At 54.2% G+C, this 17,317-nt stretch overlaps 1 protein-coding gene across 1 annotated transcript; it reads left to right on the top strand.

Moving 5' to 3' along the window:
• The first annotated feature begins 37 nt into the window (after positions 1–37).
• Positions 38–15,837, top strand: GYS1 (glycogen synthase 1). Its single transcript, XM_078062401.1, has 16 exons — positions 38–373; positions 1,863–2,044; positions 4,105–4,296; positions 5,193–5,378; positions 5,607–5,751; positions 6,579–6,696; positions 7,003–7,123; positions 7,394–7,500; positions 9,000–9,059; positions 9,152–9,230; positions 10,832–10,945; positions 11,224–11,350; positions 13,241–13,336; positions 13,496–13,659; positions 14,108–14,188; positions 14,345–15,837. The coding sequence occupies exons 1-16, from the start codon at positions 256–258 to the stop codon at positions 14,666–14,668; spliced, it is 2,214 nt and encodes a 737-aa protein (XP_077918527.1). The 5' UTR covers positions 38–255; the 3' UTR covers positions 14,669–15,837.
• Positions 15,838–17,317: the final 1,480 nt, after the last annotated feature.

The raw sequence follows: 17,317 nt of genomic DNA, 5'->3' as shown, positions 1-17,317 counted from the left end.
GGGGGCGGACCCCACCTCCGAGCGGCCTCAAGATTTCACTGCAGGGGCCCCACCAGGCTCAGTGACGCTGCGGCCGCCTCCTGCCTAGGGCCTGGCCCTCCCTGGCGGGGGTGCGGTCGTGCAATAGGAAGCCGAGGGCGTTGCAAGCTTCCCGTTGGGCAGTAGCTACCTGGCCCCGCGCCCTGCCCTTTGCATTCCCCAGACACCTCTGGAGCCCCCACCTGTGGCCCCTGGAGCCCCCTTCACGCGTCGGCCATGCCTCTAAGTCGCACTTTGTCCATGTCCTCCCTGCCAGGACTGGAGGATTGGGAGGATGAATTCGACCTGGAGAACACAGTGCTCTTCGAGGTGGCCTGGGAGGTGGCCAACAAGGGTGAGCACGCCAGGCGGTGGGTCGCGGACGAGGAGGGCAGTGGGCGATGGGAGCCGGCACTCTTGAGTAATACAGGGACAGGACTACATGGCATGACTCTTGGGTTCTGGCCAAGGAGCCTATGACTTCTGTGTCCTTGGGGAGGGGCCTAGGTATATCTCCTGGACCCTGGCGGGGTGGGGATGAGCCGCCTCACTGTTAAAAGGAAAAGAGGCCGAAGTCCAGTTGCTGGGTCCTAGGGAAGAGGGGGCTAAAATGAAAGATTCCTAGGTCCTGGAGGGAGGTTTCTGAGAGACCAGTGACCTGGGTCCTGAACAGGGAAGGAGATGGGGGGGGGGGGGTGGCACTTCCTAGTGCAAACCTGGGAAGTGGCTGGGTTTCAGATCCGCGGCCCTGGGGGAAGAGTCTGGGGATATAACTCCGGATTTGGTAGAGAGCCAACTGGGAGATAGGATGCATGAGTCGTGGTGGCAGAATTTGGGCGCTGGCCACTTGAGAGTAAAGATGGGAGGGGCTGCAGACTCTAATTCTTAGATCTTTGGGTCAGAGAGAGTTGGGGTCTGAATGCCTAGGCTCTGAAGGGAGCCGAGGGTATGAGCTACAGGTTTCTAAGAGTAGGGGAGCCTGGGGCCTCAGACACATGCGTACTGGAATGAGGGAAGCCTGGGAAGTCCTAGGTTGGTCAGGGGCTGGGCCCAAGGATGGGAGGGGCTGGGGGCCTAGATTCCTGCGTCCCAGGCCCTGAAGGGCCTAAAGTTCTGGGTTTGGAAAACCAGCTGGGGCTGGAGGGAGCTAGGGTTTTGCTTTGCTGAGTCTTGGGAGAGAATGGGATCGGGTCTTACACCACGGCAGGCGGCCCTCAAACTGGGAGCCATGTATCACCAGGGCCCAGGCTCCAGTAGGTAAGGAGGCTGAGAGCCCAGACTCCTGGGTCTGGAGTGAAGTCATGGGAGGAGCAGGGCCCTGCATGTGTGTCCTCAGTTGGGGAAAAGAGACTGGGGGACAGTTCAGCAGAGCCCCTGGGGGGGCACCGAATGACAATTCAGCCTTCTCTTAGGCAACTGTGGGAATCTGAATAGGGCCATGAAGAGAGATTCTCCCCTACTGTGACCTAGAGCCTGACTGAGAATTTAAACCCAGCTCCTGTAAGCTGGGAACTCGGGAATCTGGGTCCTGCTAATGCTTGTCAGCTTTTCTCATCGTTGGGACCCCAGTCCCTAATTCTCTCAGACCCGGAGCCCAGGTCCCTAGCCCTTTCCTGTCTGACTCAGAAGTTTAGCCTGAGCCCCATTCTCCCTTAGACCCGAGAGTACTGCCCTCAAACTCCTATCTTACTTTCCTCTGACTGAGAAGTATGGGCTTCCAGTCCCCTCCTCCCTCTAAGCCAGAAGTCCAGGGCCCCAGCACCTTCCATGCTCCCCACCCCCACCCCAGGTCCCAGACCTGTGGACCTCGGCTGGGGCCTGCCCTCACACCCTTGGGCCCACAGTGGGAGGCATCTACACGGTGCTGCAGACGAAGGCGAAGGTGACAGGGGATGAGTGGGGCGACAACTACTACCTGGTGGGACCTTACACGGAGCAGGGTGTGAGGACCCAGGTGGAACTGCTCGAGCCCCCAACCCCGGCCCTGAAGAAGACACTGGACTGCATGAACAGCAAAGGCTGCAAGGTAGGACATGGCCTGGCTGAGGGTAGGGAGGTGGGCGCCCAGAGTTAGGGTGGGAGCAGCAGATGGGGAAGGGACGGTGGGGAAGGGGGCGGATAGCCCGCTGGGGAGGGAGAGGCATGTACAGAAACACAGGATGACCCAGTACTTTCTCAAGCAGACACAGAGGAGGTAAGATTAACAGACACTCAGACAGATGCAGGACTCCATGAAATGGGTGGGTGAGCCCCAAGCTATAAGACATTGGTGAATGGACAGACAGACAGCAGGTACAAGGTAGACCGAGAGATGGTTCCTAGAGGCCGAGATCGTCAGACCCACAGAGAGAAAAAGATCTAGATAGAAAGACAGCCAGCAAGATAGAACCCAGGGCAGGTGGGCTTGGGGTGAGGCAGGAGTTCCCAGAGTAGGGGTTCCGGAGCCTGAAGTTCAAAGTCACCTTCTCCACTCTCTGTCTCTGTGACCTTGGCTAATAAACCTGCTAATAGCATCTACCTTGTATGGTTTTTGGGAGGATGCACTAGTTAATAAAGTCTTCAGCTCAGTTCCTGGCTTCAGTTAGTACTGTGTATGAGCTACTGTCATCATGGCTGTCATCATCATCATCATTACTGTAAACAGCCAAGCTTGCAATGAGGTGGACAGGCAGACCAAGGGAGACAGATGGATAGAGAGTGATTGAGTGTCCCAAAAGGTGATGATAGCCCCAGGGGCTAGAGCAATTAGGGAGAGAGAAGAAGACAAACAGCCCGATGTTTCAGGGAGAAGGCCCTAGAAGGGAGAGGAAGATGGAGTACCAATGAAGAGAAGAGAGCTAGGCGAGCAGACCCGGGGTGGGGGGAGTGGGAGAGGGGCAGAGATTCAGAGGGGCAGAGCCAGGAATTAAAGATAGGAGGGGAGATCTCGTCCCAGGGCTCCAGATGAGGACCAAAGGATGAGCACAGATTGATCACTGCTGCCTGCAGAGGTGACCATGAAGTAGCAGGCCTCAACCTCATGACAGGTTGGGGTCTGGAAGGGAGGAAGTACAGTGGTTGCTGCATTCATTCACAGCCTCTGGCTTGGGGTGGGGTCTGGAGTCCAGGTAGGCCCAGCTGTGTCCCTAAGGAACCCTAGGACAGCCCAGCCCTCCCCCATGGCAGCTGCTCCCCACGTGCTGGGGGCCTAAGAATAGCCCCCCTCCCCCCCAGCGAAAGGGCAGACCACAGCTGGGAGGGGGAGGGGCAGGGCATCAAAGTCAGGCTCCCCGGGGCTGGGAAAAGCCAGGTGGGGGAGGCATAGGACTGCTCGATGCCTGCACAGGGCCGGGGCCATGGGCCGGGGCCATGGCAGCAGGCCCAGAACCCGAGGCTGTCATCTCGGAAGGAAAGCAGTCACCGACCAGAGGAACGTGGCAGATGCAGAATGAAATGTGCCAGCGAGGTTTAGAGATGGGGCAGTGGGTAGAAAAATGCAGCCCCTGGGGAAGGAAAGAGGGCAGCCGGTGTCAGAAGGGGTGGCTGCAGAGGACAAAACGGGCCTCAGGGCAGGGCAAGTGACAAACTTATGGTGAAAGCGTCAGACGCCAGGCAGCGGGTGTGGAAGAAATAGGGCAGGGAGAACAGGAAAAGAAGCATCCAGTGGAAGGAATTTGCAGCAGAAGGAAAAGATCATGGGAGAAAGCAACGCGAGGGTCCGCAGGAGAGAAGTGGCAGCAAACACGGCAGCAAGGCGGCAGGTTGGAGACATCATAAGGGTGGAAAAACAAGGCAGTGGAGGCACAGAGAGGACGTGTCAAATGCGTGGTTATAGGTAGAGAAAAGAGGCAGTGGGGAGGAGCAGGGTAGTGGTTATAGAAACTAAGCAAGGAACAGGGTAAATATAACTGATGGAAAAATATCATGGTGGGAATACCTAACAGCACATAGAGAAATAAGGCAGCGGGTGAGAAATTAGCAGCAGATACAGAAACAGGGTGGAAGAACTGGGTTGGGAAGGCAGCTGCCTGTGGCCAGGAGAGCCCCAGGTGCTGAGCCCAGAGACGTGTGGCCACAGCCCTGAGCCTTCCCGCGGGGGTCCCACAGGTGTACTTCGGTCGCTGGCTGATCGAGGGGGGCCCCCTGGTGGTGCTCCTGGATGTGGGGGCCTCAGCCTGGGCCCTGGAGCGCTGGAAGGGGGAGCTCTGGGACACCTGCAACATCGGGGTGCCCTGGTACGACCGTGAGGCCAACGACGCCGTCCTTTTTGGCTTCCTCACCACCTGGTTCCTGGGTGAGGTAGGCCCCATTGCCCCTCCCCATGTCACTCCTTCCGACCCTGGCCCCAAACTGCAATGGTCATCAGCCCCTGGCCAGGGGGTGGCTGGGTGGGGGCCAGAGACTGGCTGGCTTCTCCCAGGGCATTCTGGGAGCTGGAGGTCCTTTTCCAAGCATGAGCTCTAAACTTTGGGAACGTGGACATCCAGGGACCCAGACTCTTGTTTTCCTCAGAGACTCAAACTCCCAACCCCAACTTCATTCACTCTAATCTTCCAAGTGTAAGATTTTTGAGCCATTAGCTTTTGGGGGTGCTGGCCTGGCTGGAGGGTTTGTACCAGGGAATTCTGGGAGTTGTAGTTCTCTAGTCTGATAGGGGCTGGACTTAGCTCTGAATTGGGACCCTGGATGTTTGGGGATCTCCAGCCTATATGAGAACCAGGAATCCTGGTTCTGACCCCCCTTAGCTTTTAAAAGGCTCAGGAAACTTCACTTCTAATGATGCAGGGAAAACAGTCTAGGAACCGGCTATTCCTAGGGCATTCTGGGAGTTGTAGTCCTTTAGCCAGTATTGGGTACAGTTCTACTCTTGATTGAGATAAAGAGTCTCCAGGAATTGCATGCAGGACCTGGGGACGCTTTCCAATTCAGCCCTGCTGGGACTTAGAAGATTGGCCAAAAAAAAAAAACCAACACCAAAACCGCAGCTCCCATCAGCCTTTGGGGATGGGGTCAGCTGGTCTGGCCGTCTCAAGGATTTACAGTTCCTTATTCTAGGGGGATGGCAGTGGGTGACCATCCATCCTGTGCAGGAGTGGTGATAGCTCTCCCCTGCTTCCTCGTCCACCTTGGGGGATTGTCAATTGCCTACACAGCACATACGGAGACATGTTGGCCCTGTTCCTGTTGCCCCCTAGTTCCTAGCCCAGAACGAGGAGAAGCCGCATGTGGTTGCACACTTCCACGAGTGGTTGGCGGGCGTTGGACTCTGCCTGTGCCGGGCCCGGCGGCTGCCTGTGGCTACAATCTTCACCACCCACGCCACGCTCCTGGGACGATACCTGTGTGCAGGTGCTGTGGACTTCTACAACAACCTGGAGAATGTGAGCCGGGAATGTGGCCCAGGGGGGCTCCGAGTGTTTCAGGACAGCCCAGGGGGATCAAGCTTCCTTTTCTCCCATGACCCAGGAGTCCCAAGTCCTCAGCCCTCTCCTCCCTCAGACCCAGGAGGAGTTCAGTTTCCAGCCCCAACCACCCCCAGGACCCTGGAGTCTAGACCTCCAGTCTTCTCCCCAGTTCTTCCACCCTGACTGCCCTCCCTTCCCACCCAGTTCAATGTGGACAAGGAAGCAGGTGAGAGGCAAATCTATCACCGCTACTGCATGGAGCGGGCAGCAGCCCACTGCGCTCACGTCTTTACTACTGTGTCCCAGATCACCGCCATCGAGGCTCAGCACCTACTCAAGAGGAAACCAGGTAGGGTATAGGCTGGGGTCCCTAGACATGAATGAGGTAGTCTGTGCTAAGACCTAGACCAGTTTTTTTAACTGTAGAGAGCAAAGAACTACACCTCCCAGAAGACCCTAAGTTGGTGACCTGAATATGAAGTTGCCTGGCTGTACGCCCTAGAGACTAATGGGAGGTGTCATTTCTTTGACATTAATCTCAAGATGGTAAAGTTATTTTATTGGCTAATGTAGATTTCGGTCTTCCGGAAGGGAACGGAGTTTCACTGGGTTTTGATTTTGAGAAGAGCAGTGTTGGAACCAGTTATTCTAACCGAGTTACGGTACCCATTCTCAACGGGTGTATTGTGAGAACTACAACTCCCAGAGGCCCCAAGGTGGATCATTTCCCTATGGGGTTAGCCATTTGCAGGGGCTGCTGGGATTTGTAGCTGTGCTTGTGAACAGAAGCAGGTAACTTTGGGCAAGAAGGCATCCGAGTGGCAGGACAGCTGGAGCTTCTAAAGCAAAGACATTGTTCAAGGAAAGGAGTCTTTCCTTTGTTTATTCATTCAGGCACACTGATCTGAATGAATAAATGAAGATCTGAAACATGGACCTTCAGGCGCCTGGGTGGCTCAGTTGGTTAAGCCACTGCCTTCGGCCCAGGTCATGATCCTGGAGTCCCGGGATCGAGTCTCACATGGGGCTCCCTGCTCAGCAGGGAGTCTGCTTCTCCTTCTGACCCTCCCCCCCTCATGCGCACGCGCGTGCTCTCTCTCATTCTCTCTCTCAAATAAATAAATAAAATCTTAAAAAAAAAAAAAATGAAACATGGACCTTCTCCCCCAACCCCAGATTTCGTGACCCCCAATGGGCTGAATGTGAAGAAGTTCTCCGCCATGCATGAGTTCCAGAACCTCCATGCTCAGAGCAAGGCTCGAATCCAGGAGTTTGTGCGGGGCCATTTTTATGGGTACGTGGACCGGATACCTAGGTCTTGAGAGAGGAGGGGGTTGGGAGCCCACGTCCTGAGTGTAAGAGACAAAATAGCCGGCGGCTCAGCCTCTTGAGCTCCTGAACCCCAGAACAATGGCTGAGTATTGAGGGATGGATCCCCATCCAAGGAAAGAAGAACCACAATTTCCAGGAGTCCCCATGGTGCCTCTGCTCTTGCTAAGCTGTTCTTTGCCCCTGTGGCTGCTGGGGTTTGTAGCTTCAAGGCGAGGGCTACAGGGTCCCCCACCCTTGGCTTCACCCTGCCTTATTATGGCTTTTTTAGGCACCTGGACTTCAACTTGGACAAGACCTTGTATTTCTTTATCGCTGGCCGCTACGAGTTCTCTAACAAGGGGGCCGACGTCTTCCTAGAGGCCTTGGCCCGGCTCAACTATCTGCTCAGAGTAAGGCCTGGGCTGTCTGTGAGGACACGAAAAGAGGACGAGGAAATCAGGACATAAGGGGGGTGGGCGTAGGGACACCCATGTGTGAATGGGGAAGTGTCGAGACCCAGACAGCAGACCAGAGTCCCCGTGGGGATGGTAGCTTCAGTTCTCCTTGACAGGAAGAGGCATGGCGGGGCCATAGTGGTCTTGATGGGCGGAAAAGGGTAGGTGGCCTCAGGGTTGATTCTGAACCCCTCCCTCCAACCCCACGCCTTTTCCTCTGCCCAGGTAAACGGCAGTGAGCAGACAGTGGTCGCCTTCTTCATCATGCCAGCTCGGACCAACAATTTCAACGTGGAAACCCTCAAAGGCCAGGCTGTGCGCAAGCAGCTCTGGTCAGCAGCCCTGGGCCCAGGAGCCCTGCCATTCCCACTTCCAGCTTTGTGCTTCGGGAGGCTCAGTTTTGTTCTCTGGAACACAAGCAACTCGCCCCACCAATTCCTAGGGAAGTAGCTTGCTTGAGAGGCCTCCAGTTCAGGGGTAGTAAGGAGTTGCAGGCAGGACAAGTGTGACCGCAGAACCAGGGTTCTGGCGAGGTCCCCCTTGTGCCACTTGTGACTTTGGGCAAATAATTCTGCCTCTCCAAGCCTCAGTTTCCTCAAATGTAAAACCCATTCATCAGCCAGCAGATATTCATTGAGCACCTACCATGTACCAGGCACTGTTCCAGGCCTTGGGGACACGAGGGAAGATCAATCAATCAAATGCAAAACCCATTCATCAGCCAGCAGATATTCATTGAGCACCTACCATGTACCAGGCACTGTTCCAGGCCTTGGGGACACGAGGGAAGATCAATCAATCAAATGCAAAACCCATTCATCAGCCAGCAGATACTCATTGAGCACCTACCATGTACCAGGCACTGTTCCAGGCCTTGGGGACAAGAGAAGATCCCTGCCCTCGCCACTGAGCTCACATTCTAGAAAGTTCTACAGAAAGTGCTCTGGGGCGCCTGGCTGGCTCAGTCAGTAGAGCATGTGACTCTTGATCTTGGGGTTGTGAGTTCAAGCCCCATGTCAGGTGTAGAGATTACTTAAAAATAAAATCTTTTGAAAAGTGCTCTGGCAAGAAAATAAAGCAGGACTGGAATATGAGACAGGACATGGAGTTGTCAGGAGAGGCCTGAGAAAGTGCCATTGGGTAGAGGAATGGCAATAGAGGAAATGAGGGAGGGTGCCCTGTGTGTATCTGGGGAATAGCATTTCAGGCAGAGGGACAGCAGATGCAAAGGCCCTGGGGTGTGTTTGAGAAACCACAAGGAGACCAGTGGGGCTGGAGCAGTGTGCTGGAGGGAGATGGGGTAGAAAATGAGGCCCGAGCTATGAGACGATTATGAGCCGAGGAAATGTCAATGAAGCTGTAGAGTGTCACTAATTGCTAGCTTCCCTCATGTACCTCAAGTTTCCTCTCTCAGAACACAATTTTCCCTTTTTATAAAATGGTGCTCAGCATTGCCTCTGTCAGGACTAGTGCAAGTCCTAAAAATAGCTGACATTTCTGGAAGGCTCGCCTTGTGCCAGGCACTGTGCCCTTTTTGTCATGACTTCATCAAGTTTTCACTGCATACCTATGAGGTTGGTTCTATTTTTATCCCTGTCTGACAGATGAGTCACTGACGTCAGAGAGGGAAGGCCACCTGTCCCTGGCCACACAGCTGATGCAAAGCACAAGGGATTCGAGCCTTCCAGGGCCCGTTTCCCAGCTCCCTGTCCTCCAGCTCAGAATCCCCAGGGCCTCTCCGCTCAGACCTCGGTTTTCCAGCTGCCCCACAAACCTAACAACACATGGCAGCTGGTATGTGTATATGATGCTGTGGCTTTAATTCTTCTAGGGATACGGCCAACACTGTGAAAGAGAAGTTTGGAAGGAAGCTTTACGAGTCCTTGCTGGTGTGAGTGTCCCACCCCCAGCCCTGCATCCTCCTGGGCCCTAATTGCTCTCCTCGCCCCTGATTCCCAGACGTGTACCCCGCTCACCTTGTAGGGGGAGCCTCCCAGACATGAACAAGATGCTGGATAAGGAGGACTTCACCATGATGAAGAGAGCCATCTTTGCTACGCAGGTATGGTTGGGACCCCTCAACCGAGAGCTGGCAGCCCTTTTCAGGGCATCAATTCTTAAGTCCACCGAAGGTGTGGACTGACTGGTAGACATTCAGTTTCCTGAGGGCAGCCTGTTTTCCCATGGCTTATTCTGCTACACGGGCTGCTGGGAATTGAAGTTTCTTTCTTTCTTTTTCTTTTCTTTTCTTTTCTTTCTTTCTTCTTCCTTCCTTCTTTTCTCTTCTTTCTTTCTTCTTTTCTTTTCTTCCTTCCTTCCTTTCCTTCTTTCCTTCCTTCCTTTCCTTCTTTCCTTCCTTCCTTCTTTTCTTTCTTTCTTTCTCTTTTGTTTGTTTTTTTTTTTGTTTTTCTTTGAGTTGTAATTTCCTTGAGTCTCTAGGGTCAAAGGACAAAAGGTGAAAGGAAACTTTAGGAAGCCAACCGAGCCACAAAAGGAGAACAAGTCCCTGCCGTCCCTGGGTCTTGCTGCAAACTAGCTGCGTACTCATTAGAGCCAGAAGGTCCGCTAAAACACTTGTCATTACCAGAAGAACACTGAAAACTCTCAGCAGCCCCTGCTTTTCTTATCCCACTGGCTGTGTCTTAGTCCCCAAACATTCCTGGGAGTTGTAGCTTCTTCAGATTCCTGAGGTTAACGCCGTTAGGCAAATGGGAAACCGTAGAGGAACATGGTAGAACAGAATGAGAACTACAACTCCCAGCGGCCCCTGCTTCATGGAGTCTTCCCTAGCCCCAGAGGCTTCTGGGAGGTAGAGTTCTTTTCTTCTCTGGAGTCAAGAATCTTTGGTACCTGTGCAGGGCTGGTGAGCCATTTCCTGGGGAATGGAAACCTAGATAAGCCAAGGTGCACAAACACGGTGTGATGTGCTTTTGGCCAAACTACAATTTCCAATAGTCCCTAAGACAGTCGGTCTCCCTGAGGATGTATCTGCCATGGGGCTGCTGGGAGTTGTAGTTTCTTGCAGCCCCTGGAGGGCAACTGAAGGTGAGCAGAACTTTTCATGAGATGGAAGAGGTACCAATAACTATCTGTCCCAGCACATGGGAGTTCCTCGATCTGGCCTCTTCCAGTGACTCTTGGGAATTGTGGTTTCTTTGGGCCTTGGTTGGGAGTGGAGGTGGAGGGAATTACAGGATGGAGAGTAAAGGGAACTTGGAGAGAAAGCGAGCCAGGATTTTCATAAGAAAACTACAACTAAGGGCCCCTGGGTGGCTCAGTCAGTTGAGCGTCCAACTCTTGATTTCAGCTCAGGTCATGATCTCAGGGTTGTGAGATCGAGACCTGCGTTGGGCTCCGTGCTGGGCAGGGAACCTGCTTGAGATTCTCTCTCTCTTTCCCTCTCCCTCCCATCTCTCTCTCTCTCTCTCTCTCAAAACAAACCAACAAAACCCAAACAGAAAACCTGCAACTTCCAGCAGCCCCTGAAGCTTGCTACCATATTGGCAAAGTCTCTGCCCCATTGATTACAACTCCTAATCTCTTAGGCTTGTGGTTCCCACAACCTGGTGGGAACTGTGGTCTCCCCAGGGTCAGCATGGCTCATAGGGAACTAAGGAGCCCCTGTCCCTTCTCTGACCCCCATCCCACTTGTGGCCCCTACAGCGGCAGTCTTTCCCCCCCGTGTGCACCCACAACATGCTGGACGACTCCTCGGACCCTATCCTGACCACCATCCGCCGAATTGGGCTCTTCAATAGTAGTGCCGACAGGGTCAAGGTGAGGACAACGGTCAGGGAGGGTTAAGCATGGTGGGGTGGGGTGGGGGTAGGGGGAGCCTGGGCCTCACATCCTCCCTTTCCCCTAGTTTATCAAAGGATTGCTGTGTTTAGAAAGGACCTTAGCTTTTTAAGCAGGCAGACTTAGATTCAAATCCTTGTCCTCCCACTGACTTGGGTGACTCTAGACAAGTCTTTCGCCCTCTCTGGGCCACTCCAGGATCCCAGGGAGTAGCTAAATAAGGCGCTTGGGCTGAACTCTTCTTTTTTCACGGCTAGGTGATTTTCCATCCAGAGTTCCTCTCCTCCACCAGCCCTCTGCTCCCCGTGGATTATGAGGAATTTGTCCGTGGCTGCCATCTTGGGGTCTTCCCTTCCTACTATGAGCCTTGGGGCTACACGCCGGGTGAGTGCAGCGTGGTGGTGGGCTTCTGGTCTGATCAGGCATGATCGATTGAGGCACTTGCCCCGTTCTGTGCCCCAAGCTCTCCTTTGCAAAACAGGGACGATGTCAACAGTCTGTTTTGCTACAGAATGTGTTTTTGTGACACAGTAGCTCATGTGATGCATAATTAGAGGTCACGTGTGATTTCCCCCCATTGGCTGATATTTGGCCCCCCAAATAATAACAGCTGAATGCATACTTCACTCACACGACAGAATGTGGCCAAGGCTCCCTGAGATGTCCCCAGGGCCCATCTGCTCCACCTTCCTCTTAGGAAGGGGTTGGCTCTCTTTAGAGACACAGGCTCCAACTTGGACCTTATTTGCAATTCTCCCTCATTTAGGGACATTCTGCTGTGGCCCCAAACTCAACCCTATCTCACACACTTTTCAATCAAGTTACCTTCATGTTTTTCAGGCTAAGGCAATAACACATTTGCTGTAGTTTTTCTTAATTTATGAGTAATTTAACAAATCCCTTAAACCGTGCTTTCATGATAATTAGGATGATGATTTTCCCAGTTTTATTTCTGTCATGGTTACAGTGATGACGAGGTTCTGTGTGCTTGGCCCCAACCCTATTTTTCCCCATAAGCCCTGTTATATCTTGAGCCTGCGTTTGCAGGTTACGCGGGTTTTTAGGAACACTTACATTTGAATAATAATAAACTGCTTGAAGCATTTCTCAGTCTTGTTTAGGGTATTAAACAGGGCAGAATGAGAGCCCTTCTCTTACCTCCTGTCAAAATAGACTGAAGCTGGGGCGCCAGTCAGTTAAGTGACTGACTCTTGGTTTCAGCTCAGGCCCTGATCTCAGGCTCCATGCCTAGTGCAGTCTGTATGGGACTCTTTCTCCCTCTCCCACTGCCCCTCCCCCAAAACGTGCTGTGTGTGTGTCTCTCTCTCAAATAAATAAATCTTTTTAAAAAGATAGACTGAAGCTATGATTAACCAGCCCACTCTATCTGGCACAAGAAAATATCTTACAGGTTGTGAGGATTAAGTAAAATGGTAGACATGGGAACAGAGTCCATACTTAATAATTCAGCATCCTATTGCCGAACTCTAGACTCTTCCTCATCCTGAAGCCTTGGGACAAGGAAATTCCCTTTTCTGAGCCTCCTAGCTTCCCTTCTGAGAAACAGACTATGATAGGGGCAGCTGGGTGGCTAAGTCGGTTAAGCATCTGCCTTTGGGTTGGCTCATGGCCCCAGGGTCCCAGGGTCCTAGGATGGAGCCCTCCATCCGGCTCCTTGCTCAGTGGGGGGCCTGCTTCTCCCTCTCTCTCTGCTGCTCTCCCTGCTCATTCTCCCTCTCAAATAAATAAATAAAAAATCTTAGGGGCGCCTGGGCGGCTCAGTCTTTAAGCGTCTGCCTTCGGCTCAGGTCTTGATCCCGGGCTCCTGGGATCAAGCCCCACATCGGGCTCCCTGCTCAGCGGGGAGCCTGCTTCTCCCTCTCCCACCCCCCCTGCTTGTGTTCCCGCTCTCACTGTCTCTCTCTCAGAGAGAGAGACACAGACCGCTGAGCAGGGAGCCCGATGCGGGGTTCGATCCCAGGACCCCGGGACCATGGCCCGAACCGAAGGCAGACGCCTAACGACTGAGCCACCCAGGTGCCCCTAAATAAATAAAATCTTTAAAAAAGATAAAAAGTCTTAAAAACAAACAAACAGAACATTAAAAAAAAAAGAAGGAAGAAACAGACCGATAGTCTAATGTGCAGCCTGGTTTTGTGGGCTCAGTGATTTGCTTAAGGTGTCAGTAGAGGGCGCTGTTGGGGCTTTTATTGCGATTTAAGAGGCTGCAAAGGGGAAAGCTAAGTGGACCTTCCTCCTCATGCCTTCCTGCAGCTGAGTGCACGGTTATGGGCATCCCCAGTATCTCCACCAACCTCTCCGGCTTCGGCTGCTTCATGGAGGAACACATTGCAGACCCCTCAGCTTACGGTCGGTGCCCAGACTGAGAGCCGAGACTCCTGGATCCAGGGGGAGGAAGGGGTGGGCTCCTGGGTCCCGGGGGGAGGAGGAGTCCTGGCTCCAGAGAGTCCCTGGAAGAATGAAGGTTTCCTTGGTCTGATTTCTAAGCCCCCGTCCTGGCCCCCACAGGCATCTACATTCTAGACCGGCGGTTCCGCAGCCTGGATGATTCCTGCTCGCAGCTCACCTCCTTCCTCTACAGCTTCTGCCAGCAGAGCCGGCGGCAGCGCATCATCCAGCGAAACCGCACGGAGCGCCTCTCAGACCTTCTGGACTGGAAATACCTAGGCCGGGTATGACTCCCTCCCACGTCCTCTGCTGGTGAATCGGCCGCTTCTGGCTCTGTGTCTCTCATTCCTCAGCCTCCAAGGCTGCCGCGGGACGCAGCCTCCTTCCACCTGTAACAGTCGCTGTCCCTTTAAGAAATTAACCAGCTTTTGCAGATAGACCGCATTGGTGGCAATTACCTTCCTCGCATAAGTGTATGGCGAAAGAGATAACCAACTTAAGAATTCTGCCCCTGTTAATGAGGTGTGGCTCTGAGACAGTCCGTTCACAGCTCTGCTTATCTACTTAAGGAGTGGAGCCAGAAAGATGGATAATTGGCGTAGGGGCCGTCTGGAAGGTGCCGGAGCGTGCTCATTTGCATAGAGTGTGGCTAGGGTCCGCCCCCTTCTATCTCTGCCGGGGGCGGGGTCTGGCTCTCGTTCCCTGATGCCCCCTCCCTTTCTTTTCCCCAAGTACTACATGTGTGCACGCCACATGGCGCTGGCCAAGGCCTTTCCAGAGCACTTCACCTATGAGCCCCACGAGGCTGACGCGGTGAGTGGACCCCGATCTCTCTGATGCGCCCGGAGCTAGAGGGCTGGGGTAGGGGCGCGTCCCTCCTGGAGTGGGAAGGTCCGGGGGAGGGGGGGAACCGTAGGAGGCCTCTCCTCACTCTGCGGTTTGTGCCGCCCCCACCCCCCCGTAACGCAGACCCAGGGCTACCGCTACCCACGGCCGGCCTCAGTGCCACCATCGCCCTCGCTGTCACGACACTCAAGCCCGCACCAGAGTGAGGATGAGGAGGAGCCCCGGGACGGGCCGCCTGACGTAGACGGGGAGCGCTACGACGAGGACGAGGAGGCAGCCAAGGACCGGCGCAACATCCGCGCCCCCGAGTGGCCGCGCCGCGCCTCCTGCGCCTCTTCCACCGGCGGGAGCAAGCGCAGCTCGGTGGACACGGCGCCCTCCAGCTCGCTCAGCACTCCCAGCGAGCCCCTCAGCCCTGCCAGCTCCCTGGGCGAGGAGCGCAACTAAGTCCGGTGCCCCACACTGCCAGCCCATCCTGCCGCCCTCGTCCAGAGGGTGGATGCAGAAAGGCGCTGTTCCGAAACCCCACTCCAGATCCCGAACCCTCCTGGGGGTCCACAGCCCCGCCCCCTCCGCCATACACTCCAGTCCCTCTAGCTCCCCTCTCGGAATCCCCAACACTCCAGAATCCACAACGCCGTGCCTTTCCTGGGTTCCAGAATGCATAATCTGCGCCCTGGAGTCCTTCAGGCCTGGCCCAGGCACCGGGGGCCAGGAACCTGCCATTTCCCTGCCATGGTGCCAGAGGTTTTAGGAAACCTGGTCTGTTGCCTTCCGGGCAGGGGCTCCTAGAGCCCTTTGTGGCTTGCTAATTTTATAGCCCACAGACCAATCCACGCTCAGGCCTGGCCCAAGGTCCAGCAAGCCCTGGAAACCATGTGGTTTCCCTGCTAATGAGACAATCAAGTCCAAAGCTGGGGCACTTTCAGGGACTTAACTGAATGCAGAAGGTCCTCCATTTCAACTCCAGAACTCAGGCTCCAGACCAGGGCACTCCCCTGTTTACTCTGATCTGGCTCTTCCTGGTGTGTCTGGCTCTGCCTGGAGGGCCCCTCCACCCCTGCTCTCCTCTTTCTCCGCACTTTGGCCAATGGGGTGGTGGTGGTGCGGAACCACTTAGCTTCTCATTCCTGTTGGAGAATATGCAGTCTTGGTCTAGATGCCTCTCTGGCCTTTTCTGAACCAGACCTTTCTCCTCTTCCCTGAGTCTGAGCTCTCCTCCCTATCTTGAGATTCCTGTCCCCTCCAGGGAATCCCCCTGCTGAGGACAGAACTGGCTGTCTACCCCTGCCACAAGCCCCAAGCCCTAGGCCCACCACGAAACCACTGGGTTCTAGGTCCCGGCTGCTGAATCTAGAACCTTACCACTGTGCTGCTTCCTGGTCCCTTTCCCCTGGTCTAGAACTGAACCCCCTAGGTTCTAGAACTTTCGTATTTACCTCCAGGCTCTTCCATCCTTAAGCTGTGCCCTGCCCCCAGCTTTGGTGAAAGGGAGGGGCCCTTCATGTGTGCTGTGCTGTGTCTGATGCACTTGGTTTGCAGTTGGGACGGGGAGGGCAGAACGGGGTGTGATTGATGTGTGTCCAGAGATGAAAAAATACACCTATATTTAAGAATCTCAGGTTTGGTCCACTGTGAGGGCTTGCTGGGCCTCGCTCCCGGCCCGTCCCTCCTCTTGGCTTCTCTACCTTTTTACCTCCTTTATTCTCCGCGCCCCCCCACCCCGCCCCCCACCGCCTGCCCACCCGAGTCCCTAATACCTTGTCTCATTCGGCTGTCTTGGAGAGACTTGGATTGCCATTCTAGATTCTAGTTTTATTTCAAGGGAAGGCACCTCTGTTTCATTGGGACTTGCAGGCGGGCAAAAATTTGGCTCAAAGGGGCTGTGTCACTAGAAAAAAAAAAAGACCCACGGGTAGCCACAAGCCCTGTGTGGCTATTTAAATGAACCAGATTCTTCAGTAGCACTAGCCACATGCAACTGCCCGGTAGTCACCGTGACCACATAAGGCTCATAGCTACACAACTGAACAGCGCAAATACAGAATATTTTATTTTTTAAAGATTTATTTGAGAGAAAGAGAGGGCATGAGCGGGGGGACGGGCAGAGGGAGAAGCAGACTCCCCACTGCAGGGAGCCTGACATGAGGCTTGGTCCCAGGACCCCAGGGTCATGACCTGAGCCGTGGGCAGATGCTTAACCGACTAAGCCGCTCAGGCGCCCCCAGAATATTTTCATCATTGCAAAAAATTCTATTGGACAGCACTAGCTTAGAACATGTTTCAAGGACAGTGGCCTCTGGACTTTAGCCCTACTGTCCCCTGAATGGCTCTATTTTCCGGGAAAAATCTGTTTTCAGTTCTAGTCTTCGCTAGGAGTGCACCTCTGAGCCAATCACGTCTCAGGGGAGTAGAAAACTGGATTTGCATGTGTGACCATCCTTCCTGTTAACTGTGTTGGTGATGGACACACAGAAGCCCCCTCCCCTGCCAGAATCATGAGTGGCCAGCGAAGTGTGGTGACAACAGCAGGTGCTGAGTGTCCGAAAGAACAAGTGTCCAGGAGCCACTTCCTCTTAGATTCTTCGACCAAAACCAGAGAAGGGGCAGGGGGTCAGAGTTCAGTTTCGTAGCTTGGACCCAGCAGCTGCCTGGTAAGCCTTCGATTCCCACTTGGGAGAACTTAATCCCCGAGTTTCACACCCCCTTTCTGTGCTGTGCTCCGAACCCCTAGCTCAGCACCTCTTGCATATCACGTGCTCCTGTTGCTTGACAACTGTTACTCATCAGATCCCGTTTCTGGTTACACTTTGTTCTTTCTAACAGTGCCTGCTTCCAGCTACCAAGCCTAGGTCTTCCTAGACTGTCCTTGGAGTCTAGGCTCTGCACTGTAGGAAGGACAGTTAACAGCCCAGCCAAGCGGAGAAGCTGCTACTCCCCCCCCCCCCCCCAGGTTAAGATTAGAGCTTAGAGTAACAGCAAAGATGGGACGCGGGGCCAACACCCAGCTCCCTGCCAGGGCAGTCCAGCTACAGGCCTTCTGAAAATAGATACCACCTCATTTCCCACACCATACACGCAAGCACAACAAAAACA

The sequence above is a fragment of the Halichoerus grypus genome, chromosome 15, assembly GCF_964656455.1.
Source record: "Halichoerus grypus chromosome 15, mHalGry1.hap1.1, whole genome shotgun sequence".
Taxonomy (NCBI): Eukaryota; Metazoa; Chordata; class Mammalia; order Carnivora; family Phocidae; genus Halichoerus; species Halichoerus grypus.
The sequence above is the reverse complement of the archived record's forward strand: the minus strand, read 5'-3'. Positions and strand labels throughout refer to the sequence as shown.

What these genes read in the sequence shown, in the direction of transcription:
- GYS1 (XM_078062401.1), top strand. Translation starts at nt 256, where the DNA reads ATGCCTCTAAGTCGCACTTTGTCCATGTCCTCCCTGCCAGGACTGGAG. An exon ending in GGCTCAACTATCTGCTCAGA is followed by an intron (nt 7,124 to 7,393) that starts GTAAGGCCTGGG and finishes TCCTCTGCCCAG; the next exon opens with GTAAACGGCAGTGAGCAGAC. An exon ending in GCTGTGCGCAAGCAGCTCTG is followed by an intron (nt 7,501 to 8,999) that starts GTCAGCAGCCCT and finishes TAATTCTTCTAG; the next exon opens with GGATACGGCCAACACTGTGA.